This window comes from Trichoderma camerunense, assembly GCF_050948025.1.
Source record: "Trichoderma camerunense strain CBS 138272 chromosome Unknown V8C40scaffold_9, whole genome shotgun sequence".
In the NCBI taxonomy this organism is placed as follows: domain Eukaryota; kingdom Fungi; phylum Ascomycota; class Sordariomycetes; order Hypocreales; family Hypocreaceae; genus Trichoderma; species Trichoderma camerunense.
The window spans coordinates 202,157-222,196 of NW_028145361.1; the positions used below are offsets into that span (position 1 = coordinate 202,157).

Below are 20,040 nucleotides of genomic sequence, written 5' to 3' on the forward strand. Positions count from 1 at the left end.
ATCACCGCGGAACCCAGTTACACCACTTCTAGCTTGGGTACTCTGTACCTGTCATCGGCGTTGTGTGTTCCCGTTCGGACTAAAGGTGGTACAAAGACGCAGCCAGTACAAAGGCATGGAGCGGTACATGCTGTAAAACTGGTCCCTGAGCAGGGAAAAGGGCAGCCGCGTATGCAGCGGCACAGAGTGCGAAACGCTCGTGCTTTTCGCATTGATGAAATGGCCAAAGTTTGTGTGTGCGATGCTCGTATATCATCCATGTACGCGGCACGTGGTCCCGCTGTCTTGGGAGACAGGAGGAGTGCGTCTAAGAGGGCAATCGAGAAGAAACAGAATAAGAAAAAAATAAACTTAGACGTGTAATACTCGTACCAGGGAACTGCGGCCGTCTCTGCCTTGGCCCCCCCTTTTTGAGCACATGGTGCACGCCGCAGACTTGCAGGAGTTTCATCGAGAGACTATACATCTAGTCTAGTACCTGCACGGAGCGTTCGTAAAGTTCCCGACGACCGGGATCGCTTGTGGCTGAGGGGCGATAGCTGGATAAGATGTCTGATCCAAGATGTAGAATGATGGAGCTGGTCTTGCTGGATCTGGTAGCGCGGGAGATGCTAACAGCACGAAGCCCCTTGCCATGTCTGGAGCCCTTTGCGTGCTTTCTTCTTGTTTCGTCTCGCCAGACTTGTTCTTGGTAATAGTTTGCATCAAGGCTTTGTTCGGAGTAGAGCATCATAGCATCGGTATTGTTTTTGCGACAGCGTCCTTGGCGATTGGCACGGCTGGGCCACATTGGCCGTCACCCATCGCCCATCACCCATCGCACCCGCATGCCAGACGGCTACTATTGGGTCTCAGGGGTTATCTGAAAGGATCGTCGCGGGGGTTTGGGGTGAAGCTGCAGCAGACCGTCATCGTACTAGTAATCGCCGACAAGAAGAGTGGAGGCGGACGGCATCACTCACCGTTGCAGCCCAATACCAGCATCCATCGCCAGCTGTGCTGTGCGCTCGCATACTCGTACAGGCAGATTTGCTTTGATGCCGCCTGTGTCGACGATGCTGCTGGTAAGCGCACATGTAACTCGACTCATTTCGGGCTCCGTGGAAGGAGTGCGGAGGCTAGAAATTCATCCGCCCCACGCAGAGCAGAGCAAAATGTGGCTCTCGTGAAGCTTGCCAAAATTGTGTCTTGCCCCCATCCCATGGTGCTTGGATATGATCCGTGTAAGTCACGGCCGCCACCTGCTTACCTCGAAGGCACTATTACCATTCCCATTCCCTCTCTTCCAAGTTTTGTTGCTCCCACTCTGTCACTCCGTCTCTCTTTATGCCCCCCATCCTGTCTCCGCTTCGGCCCTGTGTGTCCCGGGAGCCGTCGGCGCTGCGATTGAGATTTGATTTGCCTCAGCGGCAGCATGCATGCTAGGAAATGAAGGAGGCGCCTCGTCGATGCTGCCTCGTCGCAGAAGAACAGGCATGCGGGAAATCACGCGCTCAAAACGTACGACGGCAGAGCAAGTGGCCTCTTGGTGCATCATACGAGTATGTTTGTATGCAGTGCAGAAGTGGATTGCGTAGGCCAGTCTGGAGCCGTCCATTGATTGATTCCATGATCTGCGTGTCGTCCCAATCGTCTGTCCCAGCAAGCCAGGGAGCTAGCGAGGGAAAGCGGTAGGGCTCAGTCAATGGATCGCTTCGTACTTGTACCTGTAGGTAGGCGTAGGTGAGGGGTGGATATTCTGTGCCTAGCTCCCAGGTTTGGGGCTTGGCAGGCTCGCAGGTAATTTGCAGACTGCCAGTTGAGTTCAGTACGGCAAGAGTAGGAATGCCAAAAAAAGAAAAGAAAAAAAGGAACTAGAGGGGGGGAAATGTAATCCTGACTGATGTGCAATTTGATACTCGTGTACATATTGCAACGGCATGTGGTACCTGCCACTACTAGCAACTTGGCAGAGTGAAGTGAGTACAGGTACGAGAGACTTGCCTTGGTACTCGTACCTTGTGATGTTGTGCCCCTCCAACCAAGGATCCTTGTCTCTGGTTCTCGAACAGCGTCAGCAGGATTCTCTCATTTTTCCTTGTCCTTTCCTTTTTTTACCTCTTTTTCCTTTTGGTTGTTTCTTTTTTCTCTTAAGCGAGCACCACAACTTGTGCGAGTGTGTGTGGGCAAAGAGACGAGACGCCAATTTGAAATTGCGACTGGCCAAACGGAAGCAAGAGAGATAGACCAGTTCAAGTCCCAACGTCCTTTTGCAGCATTGGGCATCCGGCCCTGCGCTGCCTTTTGCCGGCTAGCAGCAGTGCAGTCAACCCTCATTTGTTGGGCCCTGATGCCTCCAAGGCGGCTCCATGCACTTGGGACAGCAATGACACCAGGTGGCTTGCGCTGGTGCCGTTTGCTAGCACGACTAAAATCGAGAGTCTGCGATCCTAGATGCCGATGTCAGCACATACAGTCGTTGCCCACCGAGCTGGGGCGGGAACAAGGGCGGCGCGCTTGTGGTGCTGCTGGCCTGTGCCTGTGCGGTACCAGTGCATGTACGGACCACCACTGATACAGGGTGTACCTTGCCTACACAGCAAATTGATCTGGAATTGGATGGAGTGGTGCTGTCTTGTCTCATGGCAGCTCGAAGCTCTCATACGCCATCCTTGGAAGTGCCCTGGCCTGCAAGATGAAGCGTCCACTCCCTTGTATAAGTTAGTGGTGGTTGAGCTCAGCACCTCCACGCACCGGTAGCTGCGAATCAAATCACCACAAACTCCCTAGTACCTGTCGAGTACTTTAGGCCCTGATGCTAGCAACTGCTAGTGGGCTGCTCGTCCATCGTCCTGTCGGTAGCGTTGCTCCTCGACATGGAAACCGAGATCGCATCGTGGCCATTCGCGGTGCCCATTGGCCAGTTGATGCTTCACTGCAGTGTCCCAGCTGGGTAATTCGCGAGCTTGGTGGGGCTGGTATCGTGCAGGTACTGCTAAAGGTAGCTTGGCACTGCCTGTGCACGCTCAGCCAATCTAGGGTACATGTGGGTACATTCGCACCTAGACCACAGGCCAAGAAGGTACGATGCTGTACAGGACTGTACCCTCGCCTTCAGTTCGATATCCAGATATGATGTGATAAGATATCAATACGAGCGATAGGCAAGTCCATCCGCTGTCACATCACATTTTCTCTCCTCTCCTCCATCTCCTCTGCATTCCTCCATGCCACCATCACGAGCTACAAATACAAAGTACTACGAGGTAAGCATCAAATCTCCCGTCCTCACTTCTCCTCCTCTCCTCTCCTCTCCCCCGCTAACGCTGCCCCTCCCTCTGGCCGGTTCTCGTCTCGACCCTTGCCTCACACCCCTTGTTCGAGTTGCGGGTGCTCCCAGCCCAGCTCAGCACCTCTCTCTATTTGACGTACATGCAGCACCATGTTCGACGGGTGGCACAGGAGCTGTCCCGGCAGGCGGATGGCAGAAGCCATCGCATCGTGGCGTGCATGAACAAGACGACAGGCATCATCACGCAGCGCAAGTACGTACGAGTAAGACCTCAGACACACTCCCATACACTTGTGTGCGAACCACCTCCGGCAGTGCAAGCTGCTACGGTACTGCACTCCGTACGGAGCAGAGAGCATCAATGCCGTGCAAGTTGGTACAGTACTGTACGCACAGGTAAGACTTGTGCTTGGCCAGCATCATGCGTCACGTTGCCAAAGACCAGCTCCCTTGCCTGGCCCTTGATACCAGGTTCCTGGACCGGTGCTGCCAATGGCAAAGCCGGTCCATGTCTGAATCGCTCCACGTCCTTGTCATCTGTCTCCAGGCCCGCACCCCTGACCCTGCCTTGTCCTGCCCTGCATTCCCTTGGATAGCTTTCTTTTTCTTTGCTGCTCCACCCAGCGCGCCTCTGCTGCTGTCTGTCTCCGTCTCTCAAGCTCAAGAGCCGCCGCACGGCGCCGCTGCCCGCACACCCCCCCGGGCCACAGTACAGTACATCCATTACTTGTACTTGTTGCCAGTAGAGCCACCCCAGACGGACGAGGCACAGGTAGCGGTACTGCCAGGTACAAGGCCTGGCCGCCTTCAAGCGCCGTCGTGCTCGGTAGCGAGCAATGAGATGAGGGCATCGTCTCACAGCCGATATGACATGTCTGCTCCCACACTGCGGTGCGCCAACCCGGCAATCCCACCCCCAACAAGCACCTCGAGACATCGCCTTGCCTGCCTCCCGATCAACGGACGGATAGCCATGGCCGCTGCCCGCATTAGCCCGTCTGCTACTAACACGACTAACAAGACACAAGGGCCTGGCCTGCTCTGCCTCTGCCGCCGCCCCCCAGTCGCTTTTCTAGCGCCATCGACTTGTCACCACAACTTTGTTCCTGGAGAGCTTGCTTGCCGCTAGCACTCTGATACCAATCTGATTGCCCCCCGACCCGACCAGACCAGAAAACCATAATTCAATACATAAATGCCAATGAGCCCCCACACCGATCGATCAAACCAAGCCTCTCTCGATTCAATTGTCTTTGGAGCCGTCCGTCGGGCCCTTGCCCCCTAGCCAACCCCACGTTGAATCCTCTGGACATATAATACGCCTATCTGCCCGGCCCCAACACCATCATCGTCTCGCTCGCCAACTACCACTCTCATACCCTACCATTACTTGCCATTACTTCTACTCTGCCATCACATTGGACTAGCCATTCACTTGATAGCCTCTTGTCATACATCTTTGCCTCTTCAGACACTCACCAGCCATGTGCCTCTCACACACTCTCCGTGGCATCCAAGCCCCCATCCTCCCGCTTCTGCCGGAACACCCAGTTCCTTCACAGCCTTCTGCTATGCCTAACGGCATCATTATGCTGGGACCCAAGGTCAGAAAGAGCTTTTGCCTCTAATAGTCACTGCACCAATGCTAACTTTGAGTAGGTCCCCGGCACAAGATGCCCAACCTGTGCTCTAGATGGCAAGGAGGTCTGGGTTATCCCGGGCCGATGCTGCGGCTATTGCGGTACCCCGTGTGACTGAGCATCATCCTTTGTAAGCGTGAGTTGAGCATCTTCCGAGTATCCTAGAGCCAGCCCACTAACTCTGATTTCCAGATCGTCAACTACAAAACAAACAAGAACACAAGAGTCACCTGCTTCAAGGAGACGGCGTTATTAGAATGGCAGAACACCGCAGAACTTTCTCTCTCTCTCTCTCTCTCTTTGATCGAGATTTACGCCTTCTCTACTTCACAATGGGTATATCGACAAACTCGTTTATGGCACCCTGTTTTCAGCTTTTAAGGCACCCGGATCTGTTGGGGCATTACGCCAAATCGAATCACGGACGAGGTGCAGCTAGCACGAGTGGACGCCACCTTTCCCCTCTTTCCTGCTCTCCTTCTCCCACTTTCCTTTGCAGTTGTTGCCTTTATATCGTTTCTTTCCTTTAAGACAAGAGAGAAAAAAGACGTCATGTGCGGACAGAACAGTCAGTACGGGTTTAGTTCCATGTTCAAAGGGCGGAGTCTGGAAGGCTATGGGAAAACACAAAATTCTGGGCTTTTTTTCTCCTTTACTTTCTTGGTTTTCTTTTTCGTTTCCTTTTCCTTTTCCTTATTTTTTTTCGGACTGGGCAAATTATTTGGTACGAGCACCCCGGCTAGCGAAACCTCGTGCGTGGGTGCTCTGCCTGGGGAATCGGGCGCTTTCTTGATACCAGCATGTTTTATGTGTAAATTAGATGTAGCATGTACACTAATATTTGACGATCTTACGAGACCACTCTTGTCTTGCGATTTTTTTTTCATTGTGCACCTTGTCTCGTGATGTGTTGGGCACAAGTATGTCAAACATAGAACCACTTGGACGCGCATGAGCCAATTGTCCGGTATAATTGCTCTTTGTATACAGGGGGAGCAAAATCACGACGCCGTTTCCAACATGCAGGATGCGTTTCACAGACCTATGGCCGAATGCATCGACGCATGCGCAGAAAAAAAATATGCACTGACACCCCGTATGACGTGGGGGTTTGGGGGAAGATGGAGGTGCTGCTACCGCTTGTACTATGGAAGCCGTGCGAAGTTCCATGCGAGACATGGGCCTCTGGCGCCGGGTATTGAATGACGAATTTCCGGTCATGGAGCTAAAGCTGTCAAGGTGGCATGCTGCACGATGTAATTCGCCAGATGGGCCAGATGCAGCGTGCTCCTTCGGTATCACAGTAAGTAAGGTATGAGGGAGTGTACTTACTACTGTAGGGAGGTAGGTGAATAGGAGGTATGATGCTACCAAGCATTTAGTCAGACATGGAAAATGCTGACCTCTCACATATGGGCAGACTGAGCTGTGCAAAAGAAGCCCAGGAGAAAGGGGAAACGGCGCATCGTTTGCTCTTCTGATACTAGTGGTACCGTCGGAATACACGGGTCTGAATTCCGCATCAAATAGCCCGGCTAATGTGTTGCTGGCGGCATTGCAAACTGGACCGACTCGAAACAGACGGCTGGCAAGATTCATGGGAAGATGACATTTGCGAGGGGGCCAGGCCCGGGGAGGACACTAAGTGGCCTTTTTTTACCGTGTGTCTAGAAGGCCAAAGACCAAAGACCGACAGGTCATGTTCCCACCCCAGTCAAATTGACATGTCTTGCCTCTTCTAGGCCGCTATAGGTCGCCCAGGGGCGGCCATCTTGTGACCTCTTGACGGGTTTAAACTGCTGGCGCGCCGGAGACGTCTGATGTGTACAGTAATCACGACACTAACGATTCGTGAGTGTCAGGACCGGGCCATGAGCTGGGCGCGGTTTGGCGTTGAGGAGAGATGAGGCTGAGGGGGGCACACCAGGACTGGCCTCAGCTCGTCGATGACGCTTTGTCTTGCCGCTGCCATGGCCCCTGCCGTTTCGCATCTGGCGTTTCCGGATCCCTGGGTCCTGGGAGCTCTTTTGACGAGCAATCGAGGTTCCAACTGTACGGAGCAGCTGTAGGTGCGGCTGTATAAATTGCGTATGCAGATTGACTATGGCTAGCGCTTAGTTTTCCGACCAGCCGGGTCTCAGCTGAGCCGCTGACAGCACTGCCGGGCTGGATTAGCTTTGGTGATGGAGCACTGTTACGTCTCCCGTGATTGCGTGTGCCTCCGGCGGGATATCAAGGCTGTTTGAGCTGTGAAGCGGCCATCCCGTACGAGAGCGCCACCGCTACGGAAAAAGTTGATAGCAGTTGTCTCAAAACATGACATCTTTGTCCCCGGGCGACTAATGACCGGCCAACCCCCCGCCTAACCCCGAGACAGCCTTGAGATACCCACCGGACAGGCAAGGCAATGAAATGAGGCGAACCTGCAGCAGCCGATCGCTTATGGGGATAGATCGCATGTTGCTCTACCAATGACCTGCTCCCTCACCCACCCAATTGGGTACTACCGCTACGACTAGCAGCAGCAACAGCAGCAAAGTCTCCGAGACAGGCCACGGCGGGGCAGACGCACGCACTCCTCTTGCTGAATCCGCGGCGGTGACCGCTGTTTTGCAGATATCTCATGACGGATTGGGTGAATGTGGACAAGGGGAGACGCTCTGGGGAGGGGGCCAACGGGGAATGCAATGCAGGGACCACTGACCGCCAACAGGAGACCCAGTGGTGTGTCTGGTCAATGCTTTGGGTCGCCGCTGGCACCGACAGATAGTCTGGGTCACTGGACCGCACTAGCTGCAGGCCAATATGCCGACGAGATGGAAAATTACCAGCTAGCCGGGTCCCAAGTGCTGCGACAAGGCATGGGTGTTGGATGTAAGGGGGAAAGCTTGGACGTCATGCAAAAGCCGGGTTGGGTGGTCTGTCTGGACGCTGGCCGAGGGCTCGATTTTGGTCCATTGGATTCGAGACGCTGCCTGTTTTCCTTTTTGTTAGTGACGGGTTGATTTACGAGATACTAGTTTCGGGCTTTGAGAGTGGGCTACCGTGAGCTATTCCCCGAAGTGAGATGGCGGCCACAGCCGTAGGTTCCAGAGCGTGTGGTGTATGGATATGAAATTGCTTGTAAATTGTGGATTCTGCGTCAAGGAAAAGTCATTTTGGCGTTTTTGATGCAGAGAAGCTCTCCTCTCTGAGATCTGATTCCCTCTGTCTGGCTGTCATTTCTCACATGGCTACTCTCAATTAGTCAATGCAACTCGAGCAGGGGTGTGCTGGTGCGGTTGCTGCTTAACCAACTCTAGAGAGTGAATTTACCTGTCTATACGGAGTGCGTCTGCATGGATCGGCAAAACAAAAGGGAGAAGACAAGAACACGGGACAGCCAGGGAATGTATGGATCCCGGAGAATGAGGATTCGAATCTTAGTGGCCCGGAAAGTGTGCGTTGGCAAGGCGCTAATGACGAGTGGAAAAGGGATTCAGATTCGACAAAAGGGGTGAAAGCAAGTGATAGGTCGTAATCTCGTGATGTAAAGTAAAGATCATGGTTGTCTTGTAGGGTTAATATGTATGGAGAGGAGAAGAAAGAGGGAGGAAAAGAGACAGAATGAGAGTTGAAAATTTACGAGAAGGTTGGAAATTATCGAGTGAGTGGTGGGAAGGAGGAGCGGGGAGCTGCAATGCGCTCTTGCCACAAGTTGTAGATTCAATGCTCTGTAGGTGCCTCAGGCAAATTTAGTGCTCCGTTGAGACCGAAAGTATTCGTAGAGCTTCATTATTAATTTCTTTTCAGCTTGATCTTTCGACAATATTCTACTACTTTGCTAATAAACCTTTTCATCTATTCGTTTTCATACTGTTGGGCATATTACATCGATGTTTGCTTATCCAAATTGTAGGTATCCAGGGCCATGGGAGATATGATGCTTACCTAGATCTCTACGATGTTAACGTAAATGGACAAGCTAGGAATTGGATCGATACATCTCTAATAGGCTGGAAGGGCGTGGTGACACCCCAATTCACAGCGAGGTCATTACATACGCCACCTCCCAAGTCCATCTGGATGAAGAAATAGATGATACCAAAGAAGCCAGCAGCTCAGATTCTATCAAGTCGTATCCAGACAGCTTAGAATTCCTTGCAGCAGCTACACTACTCTGTAGCAGAGCAATTCAGGGAGCATATATCACAATCAATCTCGACATGATTACACAGAGGCCTTTATCTGTCAAAAACAGTACTAATCCACACGATCAAGGAACCAAGGTTTGTCAAGAGACTGATGATATCGCGGCTATTGATTAACAGCCAATGTAGGACACATGAGAATGCTACAAGACTCCCCTGATCTTTGGCCAAAGAGATAGACAATATGGAGGTCAATGATCACATTATCTTTGGCGTCGTGGATAGCGGATCCAATGCGCATTCTTTAAGAAGGGCGACTGGGCACTTCCTCTCATACAACTCCAATCACAATAGGCGATTTGTGGTCGTATAACCGTCTTGAAATGGTACATGAAATGGTATCTTTGAGAAGATGATGCCGAGTTTGGCTTCTGCTCTGAAAATGAGATCCAGGCGATCTACGACGACTCGTTTCTATCTTCGTCCACGCAACACTTGTCTCTCAAAGATCCAGAGCTGAAAATACGACAGTCACGCGGTGGTCGGTACATGATGTTCTGCTGCGAGGGCTGTACATTTATGTATTAAATGTAAAGTGCTACAGAGACTGGAGAATCGATCCGAGATGATGCCCTGCTTCCGGCATGGAGGTGACAAGGTGGTGAATAGGATGGACAACGAGTATTTTGGCTGATGCTAAACCTTACGCTTGTCCATTGAAGTCATTGTACTTGCTTCTACATCTTTGGCTGTCAGCTTGGTCCTCATGAAGCTATTGGATGGGCTCGCTGAGAGTGAACGACTGTGTGGGGTGAAGAGAATATCGGAAGCTTCTTTTGAGACCATCCTTTGGAATATCGCAGCGCATGTCAATTTTTCCCACAAATGGCAACATGGCATTGGATGAATGGCATTGGCAGACACTACTACGGAGAGTTTTCTACGTCTTTGCCGTCTCTGTTCTCTGATGCTCAAGTTGCAATATCCTGACATCACCGGGCTAACAGTTGGCCTAAACCCCGCCCCCACCTCGACCTCGACCTCTAAGCTTCTCGTAAGCTCTGCGACAGCTCCAGCCTCCACTTAGAAACTTGACAAGGACCCATGAGAGCCCATTGACTTACGAATCGATTATGCAGGCACTATCCGAGTGCGTGTAGAGACTTGAACTGCTTTGAAATACGTCAGCGCCTGACTGCCGCTGCCATGAGCCGTGGATGAAGCAATCAATGAGTCGCGACAATTGACAACACCCAACGACACCTCAACCAGCATCAAGCATCCAGCCAACAGCATCTTCCCTGGCCGAACGACATTGCAGCCCAACTACAGGACTTATTTGTCCGGCCCGAACCGCGCAGTTTCATGAAGCATCTCCGTCGTCTTTCCTCTCCGTCTACGTCTGCCACTATCGCCGGTCCCCGCAGCAACCTCCACAGCAGCCCCTCCACGTTCATCCCATCCCACCCACAGCTCCAGACCTGCTGTCAGCTTCAACCTCTGCTTCAATCTCAACCCAAGTCTCAACACCATCGCCATCACCATCGCCAATCCGCCGTGACCGCAGCCCAAACCCGCATCATGTCTACCATGCCCGCTTCCCACGGCCACAGCGCCGCCTGTTGCAACATTCCTCCTATCGTATCTAAGGGATACCAGCCCAAGGGCTCGTATGAGGAAGTCGGCGGCTACAAGACGTGTATGTTTCCCATGATCACTATCCGATGCACATGACCACAGCCCTCCCAGTGAAGAGTCCTTGTCGCTGAGCCCATTTGCCTGTTGTGCTTTTTTAGATGTCACTGGCCCCGCCGACGCTACCAAGGCCATCGTCGTCATCTACGACATCTTTGGCTACTTTGACCAGACTGTCCAAGGAGCCGACATCCTGGCATATGGCGATGATCACCACAAGTACAAGGTGTTCATGCCCGACTGGTTCAAGGGCAAGCCCTGCCCTATTGAATAGTAAGTCACCTGAGCAGTTGCATTCTGACACAAAACGACTGACCCAGCCTCTCACAGCTACCCTCCCGACACCCCAGAGAAGCAAGAGGCCCTGGGCAAGTTCTTTGGCGAGTTTCCGCCTCCCAAGATTGCCGGCTATGTTCCCGACTATGTGGAAGGTGTCAAGGCTCACAGCCCGGCTGTTTCCAAGCTTGCCTTGCTAGGGGTAAGCCTATCAACACCCTGCTTGTATCCGTCATGCTACTTGAAACTGATGTTTTTTGTTGCGAAATAAAAGTACTGCTGGGGCGGCAAAGTTGTTGCTCTCACAGTCAAGGCGCCAACAAACGCCTTTGTTGCCGGGGCCTCGGCTCACCCCGCCATGGTCGACCCTGCTGATGCCGAAGGCCTCACCATCCCCTTTGCCCTGCTGGCGTCTGGAGATGAGACCCCAGAGGACGTCAAGAAGTTTGAGGAGAATCTCAAGGTGCCCCACCATGTCGAGACGTTTGCTGACCAGATCCACGGCTGGATGGCGGCGCGTTCTGACTTGGAAAACGCGCGGGTCAAGGCCGAGTATGAGAGAGGCTACAAGACGCTCTTGGAGTTTTTTGGCAAGCACGTGTGAAGGGAGAAGTGTAAAAGTTTGAATCATGTGTAGTGATTACTTGTAAGCAAAAGCAAACAAGAATGAGATGAATGAATAAAACCGCTGGAAGCTTCAAGTTACCCATCAGTGATGCCTCTTTATGCAGTCGGATAGAGGTGCTCTTGTAAGGGACGGATACAATGGCCAAGACCGCAGTACCTAGATATGCTCGCTATAGAACCATACTTAATGAAGACTGGTCTATAGAGCCTTTAATTTTCGAATGGTATGTTTAGGTCACCAAAGCAATGAGCTTCAAGCCATAAAAGCATGATGAATCAAGGTTCAAGTAAACCAGGCACAACATCAAAGCCACTTGCGTCAAAATCCCCAACAGAACGACACATACAAAGCAATGTATAAATTAGACTCACCACATAGAAGTTGAAAGTATTATACCGAGGACAGCGTAGAAAATATACGGCCAGACATCGGTAAGCAAGAAGCCCGTGAATCTGCGGCTCTGCGGGCCGGAGCGGGGAAGCGGCAGCTAAGCAAGGTGATTGGCAGCGTTTCAAAGCTGAGGCCATCTCACTGCATCTCTCAACATCTCATGATAAGGTAGGATTCAAATCTGACGTTGCACTCATAAAATTACTCACATTCAACACCGAGACTGGCCGTATCTTCATCTCACATCATCTCTATTCTGTCCAATTCCATCATAATCACTCTTATTTGCTTCATTGATCTATATATAAGCGTTTGAAGGGATAAAGTCGGGGACTGAGATATAGAACCAACGCAGTCATCATGGCTCATCCCAACGTCTTCCTCTGGGCTCTCGACACCCGCAGTCTCTGGCCCGAAGCCAGCAACACCAAAGATCTGCCCAAATACGTACGTCTTCATCTTCTTATCTTGCCTCATTATCTTTATATAAACACCAGCTCATACTAACACACCAAATCCAGGCCCAGCGCGCCCTCGCCCTGCTCTCCCCAGAGGAACAAGCCGCCGTCCTCAAATACTACTTCGTCAAGGACGCAAAGCTCTCCCTCGCATCCGCCCTCCTCAAACGCCTCGCCATCTCCCGCTACTGCCGCGTCCCCTTCCGCTCCGCCACCGCCGTGCGCGACGCCCGCACAAAGCCCGTCTTCCTCCTCCCCTCGGGCGAAGAGCCGCTCCTCTTCAACGTCACCCACCAGCACGGCGTCGTCGTCCTCTTCGGCGCCTATCAACCTCCCCCCGGTGTCGCCATTGGTACTGACATTGTGTGCCCCGGCGAGCGCCGCGACCGCGACGTCAAACACATCCAGACCCAGGGCTGGCCTTCCTTCATCGGCATGCACTCCGAGGTCCTCAGCCCGCTCGAGGTCAGTCGCATGCGCGGCCTTCCGTTCCCGTTGCACCAACCCCAGAAGCTGCTCGACTACTTCTACGCGAACTGGTGTCTTCGTGAAGCTTACGTCAAGATGACGGGTGACGCTCTTCTCGCTCCGTGGCTGCACGACTTGGAGATGCGCTACTTTGCGCCGCCGGGAGAGGCGCCGCCTGAGGGAGCGGATAAGACGCTCGAGGTGTGGTTCAAGGGTGAGAAGCTGACGGATGTTGATGTCAAGCTGGACTGGGCGCTTGGAAATGAGTACATGATTAGCACGGTGGTGAGGAGGGGAGAAAAGGGAGAGGGATTGGATGTTCCAGAGCCGCAGAGTTTGGATTTGGAGGAGACGCTGGCGAGTGCGGAGGCACTGTTGGAGGAGCTGGGCGAGTGAATGTCTGGGATGATTGGACATGCCATGTTTTATGAAATAAGATGGAATACAAAAGAGATGGAATAGATGAATGCATCATGACAAGAGACGGACAGGACAAGGACAAGCGGAATTGCAATTGCTAAGCAAGATGGTTACATCTTCTAGATACGAAAGAATCTTATATTTCTCTTCCTATTTGTATGTGGCTGACTAATGTCCTCGATTCGTGTAAGTCTATATATACCTGTTCGTGTATTTACCAAGTATGGATACTTCCATCATATAGAAGACACGATGTACCGTATCATTTCTTGATTCATTTATCTGATGCTATATTTATATAACCATGACCCATTTTACCAGAATCCCTTACTCTTCGTGATCTTTTTCTTCTGCCCCCTCAGACGGCGCCTCTAGTGAAAAGGAAAACACCTTGTGCCCTTTCCTGCCAGTCTGTCCCGCTTCTGTACTCTTTTCTTTGCTCTTCTCCTTCTCCTTTTCGTCATCCTTCTTCTCTTCATCCTTCTTCTTCTCGTCCTTGGTCGTGTCCACCACGCCGTCCTCCAGCTTGCCAATCGTCTTGATTGCCTTGCCGTTTCCGTCTAGGTCCACCACCACGTCTACTGTGTCTAGGCTTCCATCCTCAGTGTACATCCACAACTCCTTAAACTCCCCGCGCACCAAACTAGTCAGCAGCAAAGACCCAAGCACTCCCGGCACGAGATACAGCAACGCTGGTTGGCCATGCTTAAAGATGAGCAGCATGGCCAACGTAACTAGCATTCCCAAAAAGTATCCCACCATGGAGGCGTAAAAGTACGTCTTGGGGAACCTTGACGCGGCAACCTCAGCAGGAAGGGTTTGTGAACTAACAAGGCCAAAAGCCTGACGAGTCCAGATGCGCTCTCCCCAGTTTCCTTTGACATCGACATATGGGGTCTTAACCTCTCTGTGCTTGGTCTCGCTTCGCGTGATGGATTCTCCAGAGTCGGAGTCCTTCTCGATGATCTTCAAGTCAGTAGATTCGTATTTGATCTTCCGATAGTAGTGGATCCAGAGATCAAGTCGAAGTGCCCAGCCAATGACCATTCCAGGGATCACAATGTCTCCGAGTCCAAGGATGCTCTTCCTAGACGCTGCCTCGTATGTGAGCTTAATTGGCACGTCAAGAGTCGTGGCCACCGTCACCATATAAGGACTACAAGATTCATTAGTCCATCGATATGGAAAGAAATTAGAGAAGAACAACTCACGTATAAAACACCATGAAGATGTCATAGAAGAAGAGGCCCCACAACACGAGCGATCCAGTGAGGAAATCCGTCGGCGAAAGAATCAGAAACGACCCGTAACACATGCCGTAACCCAGCATATTGGACAGGAACGGCCATGAGGTAGCAAAGTACACAATCGCCGTGACCACAGCCATCAACAGCGCCATCATGTGCGCAAACTTGACGTGCGCTGTCTCTTTACCCATTCCATGCACAAACATCTCCAGCAGCCAGTGCCTCGTCAGGAGATCCCTCAGGTTCCAAGCCTTTTGCTGCAGCCACGCTACCGGCGTAAAGAATCCCAAGGCGCCAGGAAGCGGATTCGCTTTGCCAGCGTCGATGCTCTCAACTTCGTTGCCTGCGTCATCGCAAACCGCAACGGTCCTTTTGGCTTGATCAACCCTTCGAAGCTTTCCGTCTCTCCCACGCCAGAAACGGGGGAAGACAAACGACGTCAGCACTTGGATCCCATGTGCATAAAACGTCAGCAAGCTCGCCATGGACATGGTGGTCATGTACGAGCGAAGAATCTTGTTAATGATTGCTGGGTCCTGGAGCCATTGAATAAGATAGTAAAGTCCAACAAGCACACAGGCAGCCATGATGGGGAACAGGATGGCGTCAGAGAGCTCCAGTCCCTGGCTGAACGTCTCATCGTCTTGCTTCCGGCGTTTCTTGTCCTTCGAGACAGCCGCAGATGGTGGACGGCGTAGAGAGCCATGAGCTCCGAGATAGATGATTCCCATGGCGCCGCTGACGAGCTTCAGCTCTAGCAGGAGGAAGCTCACATCTTGCAGGGTATCCAATAGTGAAGTAGGAGAGGCGGCAGATGCTGTGGTGTTTAATGTGACGTTGAGGCTGTCCAAACCCTCCATGAGGGTGACGTTGGTGGCAGCCATCGTCTATGTATGTGTCAAATGTAGCTCTAATACAAAGATCAGAGAATGCCAGCTGCTAGAGGATATTTCGTGGACATGCCCCGGCAGGCGAAACGTGGTCTGAACTCGACAAGGCTGCTTATGACGTTGGCCGCAGCAAGCAGCACATTTCTAGTCCTAGATGGTGTGACACTTTGACCCAGGCCAGTCCAATGCAGCTGGGGAAAAAAAAAGCAAAAGGCACCTATGAGAAGGAATGGCTGTGAAATGTGTTGACACGAAAAAGAAAAGAATGAGAAGAAAGAACTCTGAATCTTGTCCTTCATAAAACATCAATGGATTCAATAGGCAGTCATGAAAATACAGTGGGTTTCAGAAGAGACGCCACTAATCGGCCACCGCTGCAGCGCCTAGACAAGGCAGCCAATAGCGCGCCACGATAGCGATAACACACCAAGCTTGCCAACACCAAGCATCGCAGCCTCGTCCCGCAGTGACAACCAACATTTAATCCTCCATATTCCAACTTTTCAAATCCCACCGCCAACTTCCCCTGACAAGGCCAATCTCGCCAATCATGACTACAAACGTCGTTCTAGAAACCTCAATGGTAAAACCACCCCTTCACAATCCCTCCTTGCCTCAAACAATATTCCCAAACCACAGCCAAAAAAAATTACAGCTACTAATTCTCGATTAAAAAGGGCACCATCACCCTCGAGCTCTACACAACCCACGCCCCCAAAACCTGCAAGAACTTCGCCACCCTCGTCTCCCGCGGCTACTACGCATCCACAATCTTCCACCGCGTCATCCCCGACTTCATGGTCCAGGGCGGCGACCCCACCGGCACCGGCCGCGGCGGCTCCTCCATCTACGGCGACAAGTTCGAGGACGAGATCGACCCGAGCCTGAAGCACTCCGGCGCGGGCATTCTCAGCATGGCAAACGCCGGACCCAACACCAACGGGTCGCAGTTCTTCATCACGCTTGCGCCGACGCCTTGGCTTGATGGGAAGCACACTATTTTTGGGAGGGTCAAGAGCGGGCTGGGGGTGGTGAAGAGAATGGGCATGGTGCCGACGGGGCCGGAGGATAGGCCCGTTGAGGAGGTGAAGATTTTTAAGGCGAGGGTGGTGGAGGATGAGGAGGAGCTTTGATTTTGTCAAACTTTGAGGGGACTTGTGTTGAGTATTTGGTCGAGTTGGGGGTGTCTTTTGGGGGAGAACACGGATACAATAATGTGGATGCATTTGACGCGGCTTTTACATATTCTATGTGTATTGAGGCGTCTTTGTATATAGCTTGCGGATTGGCATAGACGGCACGGCATGGCGTTTCGTTATTCTTACTATATATCTTGGGAGAGTTAATCGCCCTTTTTCGTCAACCACGCGTCAAGAGCAAAAACAAGGTGATAACGGCGTAATATCAAGAACATTTCACACAAGAGTAGACGGCACAATGAAGCTAGATAAGAAAGAATAAGAAGAAATCTTCTCCTTGCTTTATACATATAGATTTCATTAACCTAAAGCAAAAGAATGAATAAAAGTCAAGATGCAAAGATTCGTTTTCCACCCAACGCCAAAATTCCCGGTTTTCCTCGGGATGCTGGTTGTATCATCGTCTTTATGTAAAAGCCAGTCAGCCAGCCCAATAGCCAACCTGCCCCCAGAGCTGCAAAAGTAAAGAAAAGCAACTGCAAAGCAAGCAGCCCTGGGGATTCATTTTTTCCTTTTTCGTTCTCCTCTCTTGTATCTCTGAAAGAAAAGAAAGAAATGGTAGTAGTACAGTATCCATGGATATCAAAACTCCAAAGGCCCTCTGCTTCGAGTCTATCCCGTATCCAATTAGCCAGTAGCATTCATGCAGAGCAGACGCGTGCACGGTTTCCAGATTTGCTTGATCCTCTCTTCCCCTTAATGGCGAGGTGGTGAGGAGAGCGTTCCCGACGACTCAGACTCCCCATCAATATCTCGACCGTTCTTCGACATGGGCGAGCTCATGGCCGGCTTGGTTACCTTGAGTTTCTTAATCGGGCTCTCGTTCTTGGACTTGATCTTATTCAGCACCTTGGGCGAAGGCACGTCGTATTCAGCCTTTTGTTCCTGGCTCAACGAGCTGCTCTTGATCTTGTCCTTCTTCAAAGATGGTTTCGTCTTAATTATGACCTTCTTCGTCTGGATGTGCTTAATCTTCTTCTTCTTGTGGCTGCTGGTTTCCGAGTCGTCGTCGTCGTCGCTCACGTCTCGCTTCCTAGGGCTCTGTGCCCGAGATGTCGGCGTAGGAGTAGCCTTCTGAGAAGGAGGAGGCGTCGGTTCGTTCTGGGAACCGCTGCCATTCATCCTCTGAGCGGCTGCTCGGCTGGCGTTACGACCACTGTTGCCAATGCAGGACCCCATGTGATTATTCAGCCGTGTAACTAGGATACATCTCTTGCACTTGCTGCAGGTTGCAGAAGGGAACGAGAGAACATTGGGAGGCCGCTGCTCGGGGGCATCCGAGCCGTCCTTCTTGTCCATGTCCTTCTTCTTCTTGCCCCTTCCTGGGCCTGGTCCAACCCAACTCTGGCCGTAGATGTCGCACCCAGGCTTCTCGATGAAGGGGTGTTTCTTGCAGTAGACAATCGTAGGGTCTGGCTTTCGGGCGCCTTTGCCATCAGTTGGATAGAGCAGTCGCGGCAAATGGCATCGGGGACACAGGATATCCGCGGTTGTCTTGAGAGGGTTACCCTTTAGGAGCACCTTGCCGTCCTCGTAGATGGCAGCATCCGTTTCGATTCGCACGTCGGGAGCTGAGTCGGGAGTCGAGCTCTCTGAGGCGTCCGAGGCCAGCTTCTGCACTCGAATGGCAGCGGTCGTCGCCCTCGCCGTCTTCTCCTCTCGATGCGTCTTCATCAACAGGTCCGACACGATGTTGTATAGCATGTCATCGAGCACCGAATGCGCCTATAGCGACGAGACAGGGAATTGTCAGCAGCCGCATCTCGCCGAAGAGAGCATTTCAAGACTGATTGGTGATGCACGCATGCAGCAGACTGGTCCTCGTCCACGACAGACGGGGCAGCAGCAAATCGCAACACCAGCGTCTAGGCTCTAGGGCCCAGCCTAAGTGGTGTCTTGCAGGCCAAGGGTGGGAAGATGGGAATTGCATCAGTGTCGACGACTTACCAGTTTATCCATGCTGCCAGCATCATCCCGGGCACGGATGATGCCCGCCCGACCCGAGGCTGAATTCATGATGTGCCGCAGTAAGCCCTGGATAGGGAAGGAAGGGGTTTAAAAAAAAAATAAGGATCCAAGAGCTGAGGTGTGTGTGTGTGTGAGTGTTCGGCTCTGTGCAACTTGGCGTCGTGTGATGGATGACCGAGCAATGCCGGGCGGAAAAGGCGGTCCCGGTTCTCGCCCCCGGTTGATCTGACGGAAAGGCTAAACAGAGGCAAATAGAAGGATGGATGATGGCTCAGGTTTGGAATCCGAACGCTGCTAGTAGTAGCATCAAAAGTACTTGGTAGTGGTGCGCCGCCTGCGGTTCTTTCGTCACTTTGCACTAAGCATTCCGCTGAGTAACTCTGGGGGTTGGGCTGGGGTGAGCGAGAAGTGAAGGGCGATCTCTTTTTTTTGTATGTCTGTGTTTTCTCTCTCCAAGCGCTGATTTCTCCCGAGCGATGGAAATAAAAGCGATGGTTGGGAATTGATGGCCGCTCTCGTCACGCTCCTCTCGTCTTGGCGACTTGGCTCTAATTGCAGTGGTTACTGTACGAGTACGCAGAGGGAGATGAGAAGCGATGCTCTGCTGGCGCAGGGCCGTGGGAAAAAAGGTGGATTAGAAACAGAATGCAGTGTAAAAAAGGCGATTGAGTGCAGAATCGGAGTTTTGGGTTTAGGAATCAATGCACCCCCAGCTGCTTGCCTGCTGACTGACTCTTCAGTGGCTGCCACTGGCTGCTGTTGAGTGCATGTGCTCGTGCTGTGCGCAAAGTGATGCCGGCATGCCGCTAAGGCGCCTGTTGGTACTCCGTAATTGCGGGATCTCCCCCCGTGTCATTTTAGGCTTTTAGGGGACGAGATGGGCTTGCGTGCAGCTCTCCAGCGGGTGGTTACCGCTGAGTTACAGCGCGCACAGGCCCCTACAGTTCGGTTCGGCTGTACTCAGTACCTGGTGGCACTCCGTACTCCGAACATCCATGGATCTCCGTGCCTGATGATACTTTCCAGCCATCCCTTACATACATGTACAGCAATGAGAACAGCGATGAGACGCCCCAATCCGGCGCCCAGAAACTGCACATGTAGATTTCCCAGATTGCAGATTGCATCCCCCCTGACTAGCCATGCGATGCGCGCCCAGCATCCCGCCCACGTCCCCTGACCCAGCGGAACATTTGCAGCCTTATCGCTGATAAGCACCCGCTGGGCAAAAAATGGCCCTTCCGGCGAGCGCCGTTTGCAAGCGGCCACTTGAACTCAATCCCGTAGTAGATCCGTCCAGCCAAAAGATCCATTGATAGCACCCCCTGAACGAACGCGCGCGAGACAACCTAAACTGAAC

General features: G+C 52.2%; 8 protein-coding genes across 8 annotated transcripts; 6 read left to right on the forward strand and 2 right to left on the reverse strand.

Annotated features, from left to right (window-relative positions):
- Window positions 1-447: 447 nt before the first annotated feature.
- Window positions 448-1,534, forward strand: V8C40DRAFT_221559 (uncharacterized protein). Its single transcript, XM_083212216.1, has one exon. It carries the CDS (start codon window positions 635-637, stop codon window positions 1,388-1,390), a length of 756 nt encoding a protein of 251 aa, XP_083072910.1. The 5' UTR covers window positions 448-634; the 3' UTR covers window positions 1,391-1,534.
- Window positions 1,535-3,549: 2,015 nt separating this feature from the next.
- On the forward strand, window positions 3,550-4,578 carry V8C40DRAFT_221569 (uncharacterized protein). Its single transcript, XM_083212217.1, has one exon. It carries the CDS (start codon window positions 3,693-3,695, stop codon window positions 4,398-4,400), a length of 708 nt encoding a protein of 235 aa, XP_083072911.1. The 5' UTR covers window positions 3,550-3,692; the 3' UTR covers window positions 4,401-4,578.
- Window positions 4,579-7,587: 3,009 nt separating this feature from the next.
- On the forward strand, window positions 7,588-8,013 carry V8C40DRAFT_244988 (uncharacterized protein). Its single transcript, XM_083215774.1, has one exon. It carries the CDS (start codon window positions 7,599-7,601, stop codon window positions 7,914-7,916), a length of 318 nt encoding a protein of 105 aa, XP_083072912.1. The 5' UTR covers window positions 7,588-7,598; the 3' UTR covers window positions 7,917-8,013.
- A 2,116-nt stretch (window positions 8,014-10,129) lies between these two features.
- V8C40DRAFT_244991 (Alpha/Beta hydrolase protein) lies at window positions 10,130-11,882 on the forward strand. The gene is made up of 4 exons (XM_083215775.1): window positions 10,130-10,740; window positions 10,838-11,009; window positions 11,067-11,214; window positions 11,287-11,882. The coding sequence occupies exons 1-4, from the start codon at window positions 10,407-10,409 to the stop codon at window positions 11,614-11,616; spliced, it is 984 nt and encodes a 327-aa protein (XP_083072913.1). The 5' UTR covers window positions 10,130-10,406; the 3' UTR covers window positions 11,617-11,882.
- A 135-nt stretch (window positions 11,883-12,017) lies between these two features.
- Window positions 12,018-13,663, forward strand: V8C40DRAFT_244994 (4'-phosphopantetheinyl transferase family protein). The gene is made up of 3 exons (XM_083215776.1): window positions 12,018-12,071; window positions 12,148-12,477; window positions 12,552-13,663. The coding sequence occupies exons 2-3, from the start codon at window positions 12,391-12,393 to the stop codon at window positions 13,350-13,352; spliced, it is 888 nt and encodes a 295-aa protein (XP_083072914.1). The 5' UTR covers window positions 12,018-12,071; window positions 12,148-12,390; the 3' UTR covers window positions 13,353-13,663.
- V8C40DRAFT_244997 (aspartic endopeptidase) lies at window positions 13,526-15,837 on the reverse strand. Its single transcript, XM_083215777.1, has 2 exons — window positions 14,588-15,837; window positions 13,526-14,532 (listed from the first exon to the last, which is right to left on the reverse strand). The coding sequence occupies exons 1-2, from the start codon at window positions 15,505-15,507 to the stop codon at window positions 13,704-13,706; spliced, it is 1,749 nt and encodes a 582-aa protein (XP_083072915.1). The 5' UTR covers window positions 15,508-15,837; the 3' UTR covers window positions 13,526-13,703.
- A 152-nt stretch (window positions 15,838-15,989) lies between these two features.
- On the forward strand, window positions 15,990-16,947 carry V8C40DRAFT_244998 (cyclophilin-like domain-containing protein). The gene is made up of 2 exons (XM_083215778.1): window positions 15,990-16,096; window positions 16,191-16,947. The coding sequence occupies exons 1-2, from the start codon at window positions 16,064-16,066 to the stop codon at window positions 16,644-16,646; spliced, it is 489 nt and encodes a 162-aa protein (XP_083072916.1). The 5' UTR covers window positions 15,990-16,063; the 3' UTR covers window positions 16,647-16,947.
- A 33-nt stretch (window positions 16,948-16,980) lies between these two features.
- Window positions 16,981-19,333, reverse strand: V8C40DRAFT_245000 (uncharacterized protein). Its single transcript, XM_083215779.1, has 2 exons — window positions 18,660-19,333; window positions 16,981-18,437 (listed from the first exon to the last, which is right to left on the reverse strand). The coding sequence occupies exons 1-2, from the start codon at window positions 18,726-18,728 to the stop codon at window positions 17,409-17,411; spliced, it is 1,098 nt and encodes a 365-aa protein (XP_083072917.1). The 5' UTR covers window positions 18,729-19,333; the 3' UTR covers window positions 16,981-17,408.
- Window positions 19,334-20,040: the final 707 nt, after the last annotated feature.

Excerpts from the sequence above, each read along its gene's own strand:
- V8C40DRAFT_221559 (XM_083212216.1), top strand. The coding sequence starts at position 635 with ATGTCTGGAGCCCTTTGCGTGCTTTCTTCTTGTTTCGTCTCGCCAGAC.
- V8C40DRAFT_221569 (XM_083212217.1), top strand. The coding sequence starts at position 3,693 with ATGCGTCACGTTGCCAAAGACCAGCTCCCTTGCCTGGCCCTTGATACC.
- V8C40DRAFT_244988 (XM_083215774.1), top strand. The coding sequence starts at position 7,599 with ATGCAGGGACCACTGACCGCCAACAGGAGACCCAGTGGTGTGTCTGGT.
- V8C40DRAFT_244991 (XM_083215775.1), top strand. The coding sequence starts at position 10,407 with ATGAAGCATCTCCGTCGTCTTTCCTCTCCGTCTACGTCTGCCACTATC. Across the intron at positions 10,741-10,837 it reads AGTCGGCGGCTACAAGACGT|ATGTCACTGGCCCCGCCGAC; the intron begins GTATGTTTCCCA and ends GTGCTTTTTTAG. Across the intron at positions 11,010-11,066 it reads AAGCCCTGCCCTATTGAATA|CTACCCTCCCGACACCCCAG; the intron begins GTAAGTCACCTG and ends AGCCTCTCACAG.
- V8C40DRAFT_244994 (XM_083215776.1), top strand. The coding sequence starts at position 12,391 with ATGGCTCATCCCAACGTCTTCCTCTGGGCTCTCGACACCCGCAGTCTC. Across the intron at positions 12,478-12,551 it reads CCAAAGATCTGCCCAAATAC|GCCCAGCGCGCCCTCGCCCT; the intron begins GTACGTCTTCAT and ends CACCAAATCCAG.
- V8C40DRAFT_244997 (XM_083215777.1), bottom strand. The coding sequence starts at position 15,507 with ATGGCTGCCACCAACGTCACCCTCATGGAGGGTTTGGACAGCCTCAAC. Across the intron at positions 14,533-14,587 it reads ATCTTCATGGTGTTTTATAC|TCCTTATATGGTGACGGTGG; the intron begins GTGAGTTGTTCT and ends TGAATCTTGTAG.
- V8C40DRAFT_244998 (XM_083215778.1), top strand. The coding sequence starts at position 16,064 with ATGACTACAAACGTCGTTCTAGAAACCTCAATG. Across the intron at positions 16,097-16,190 it reads TCGTTCTAGAAACCTCAATG|GGCACCATCACCCTCGAGCT; the intron begins GTAAAACCACCC and ends TCGATTAAAAAG.
- V8C40DRAFT_245000 (XM_083215779.1), bottom strand. The coding sequence starts at position 18,728 with ATGAATTCAGCCTCGGGTCGGGCGGGCATCATCCGTGCCCGGGATGAT. Across the intron at positions 18,438-18,659 it reads CTGGCAGCATGGATAAACTG|GCGCATTCGGTGCTCGATGA; the intron begins GTAAGTCGTCGA and ends TCGTCGCTATAG.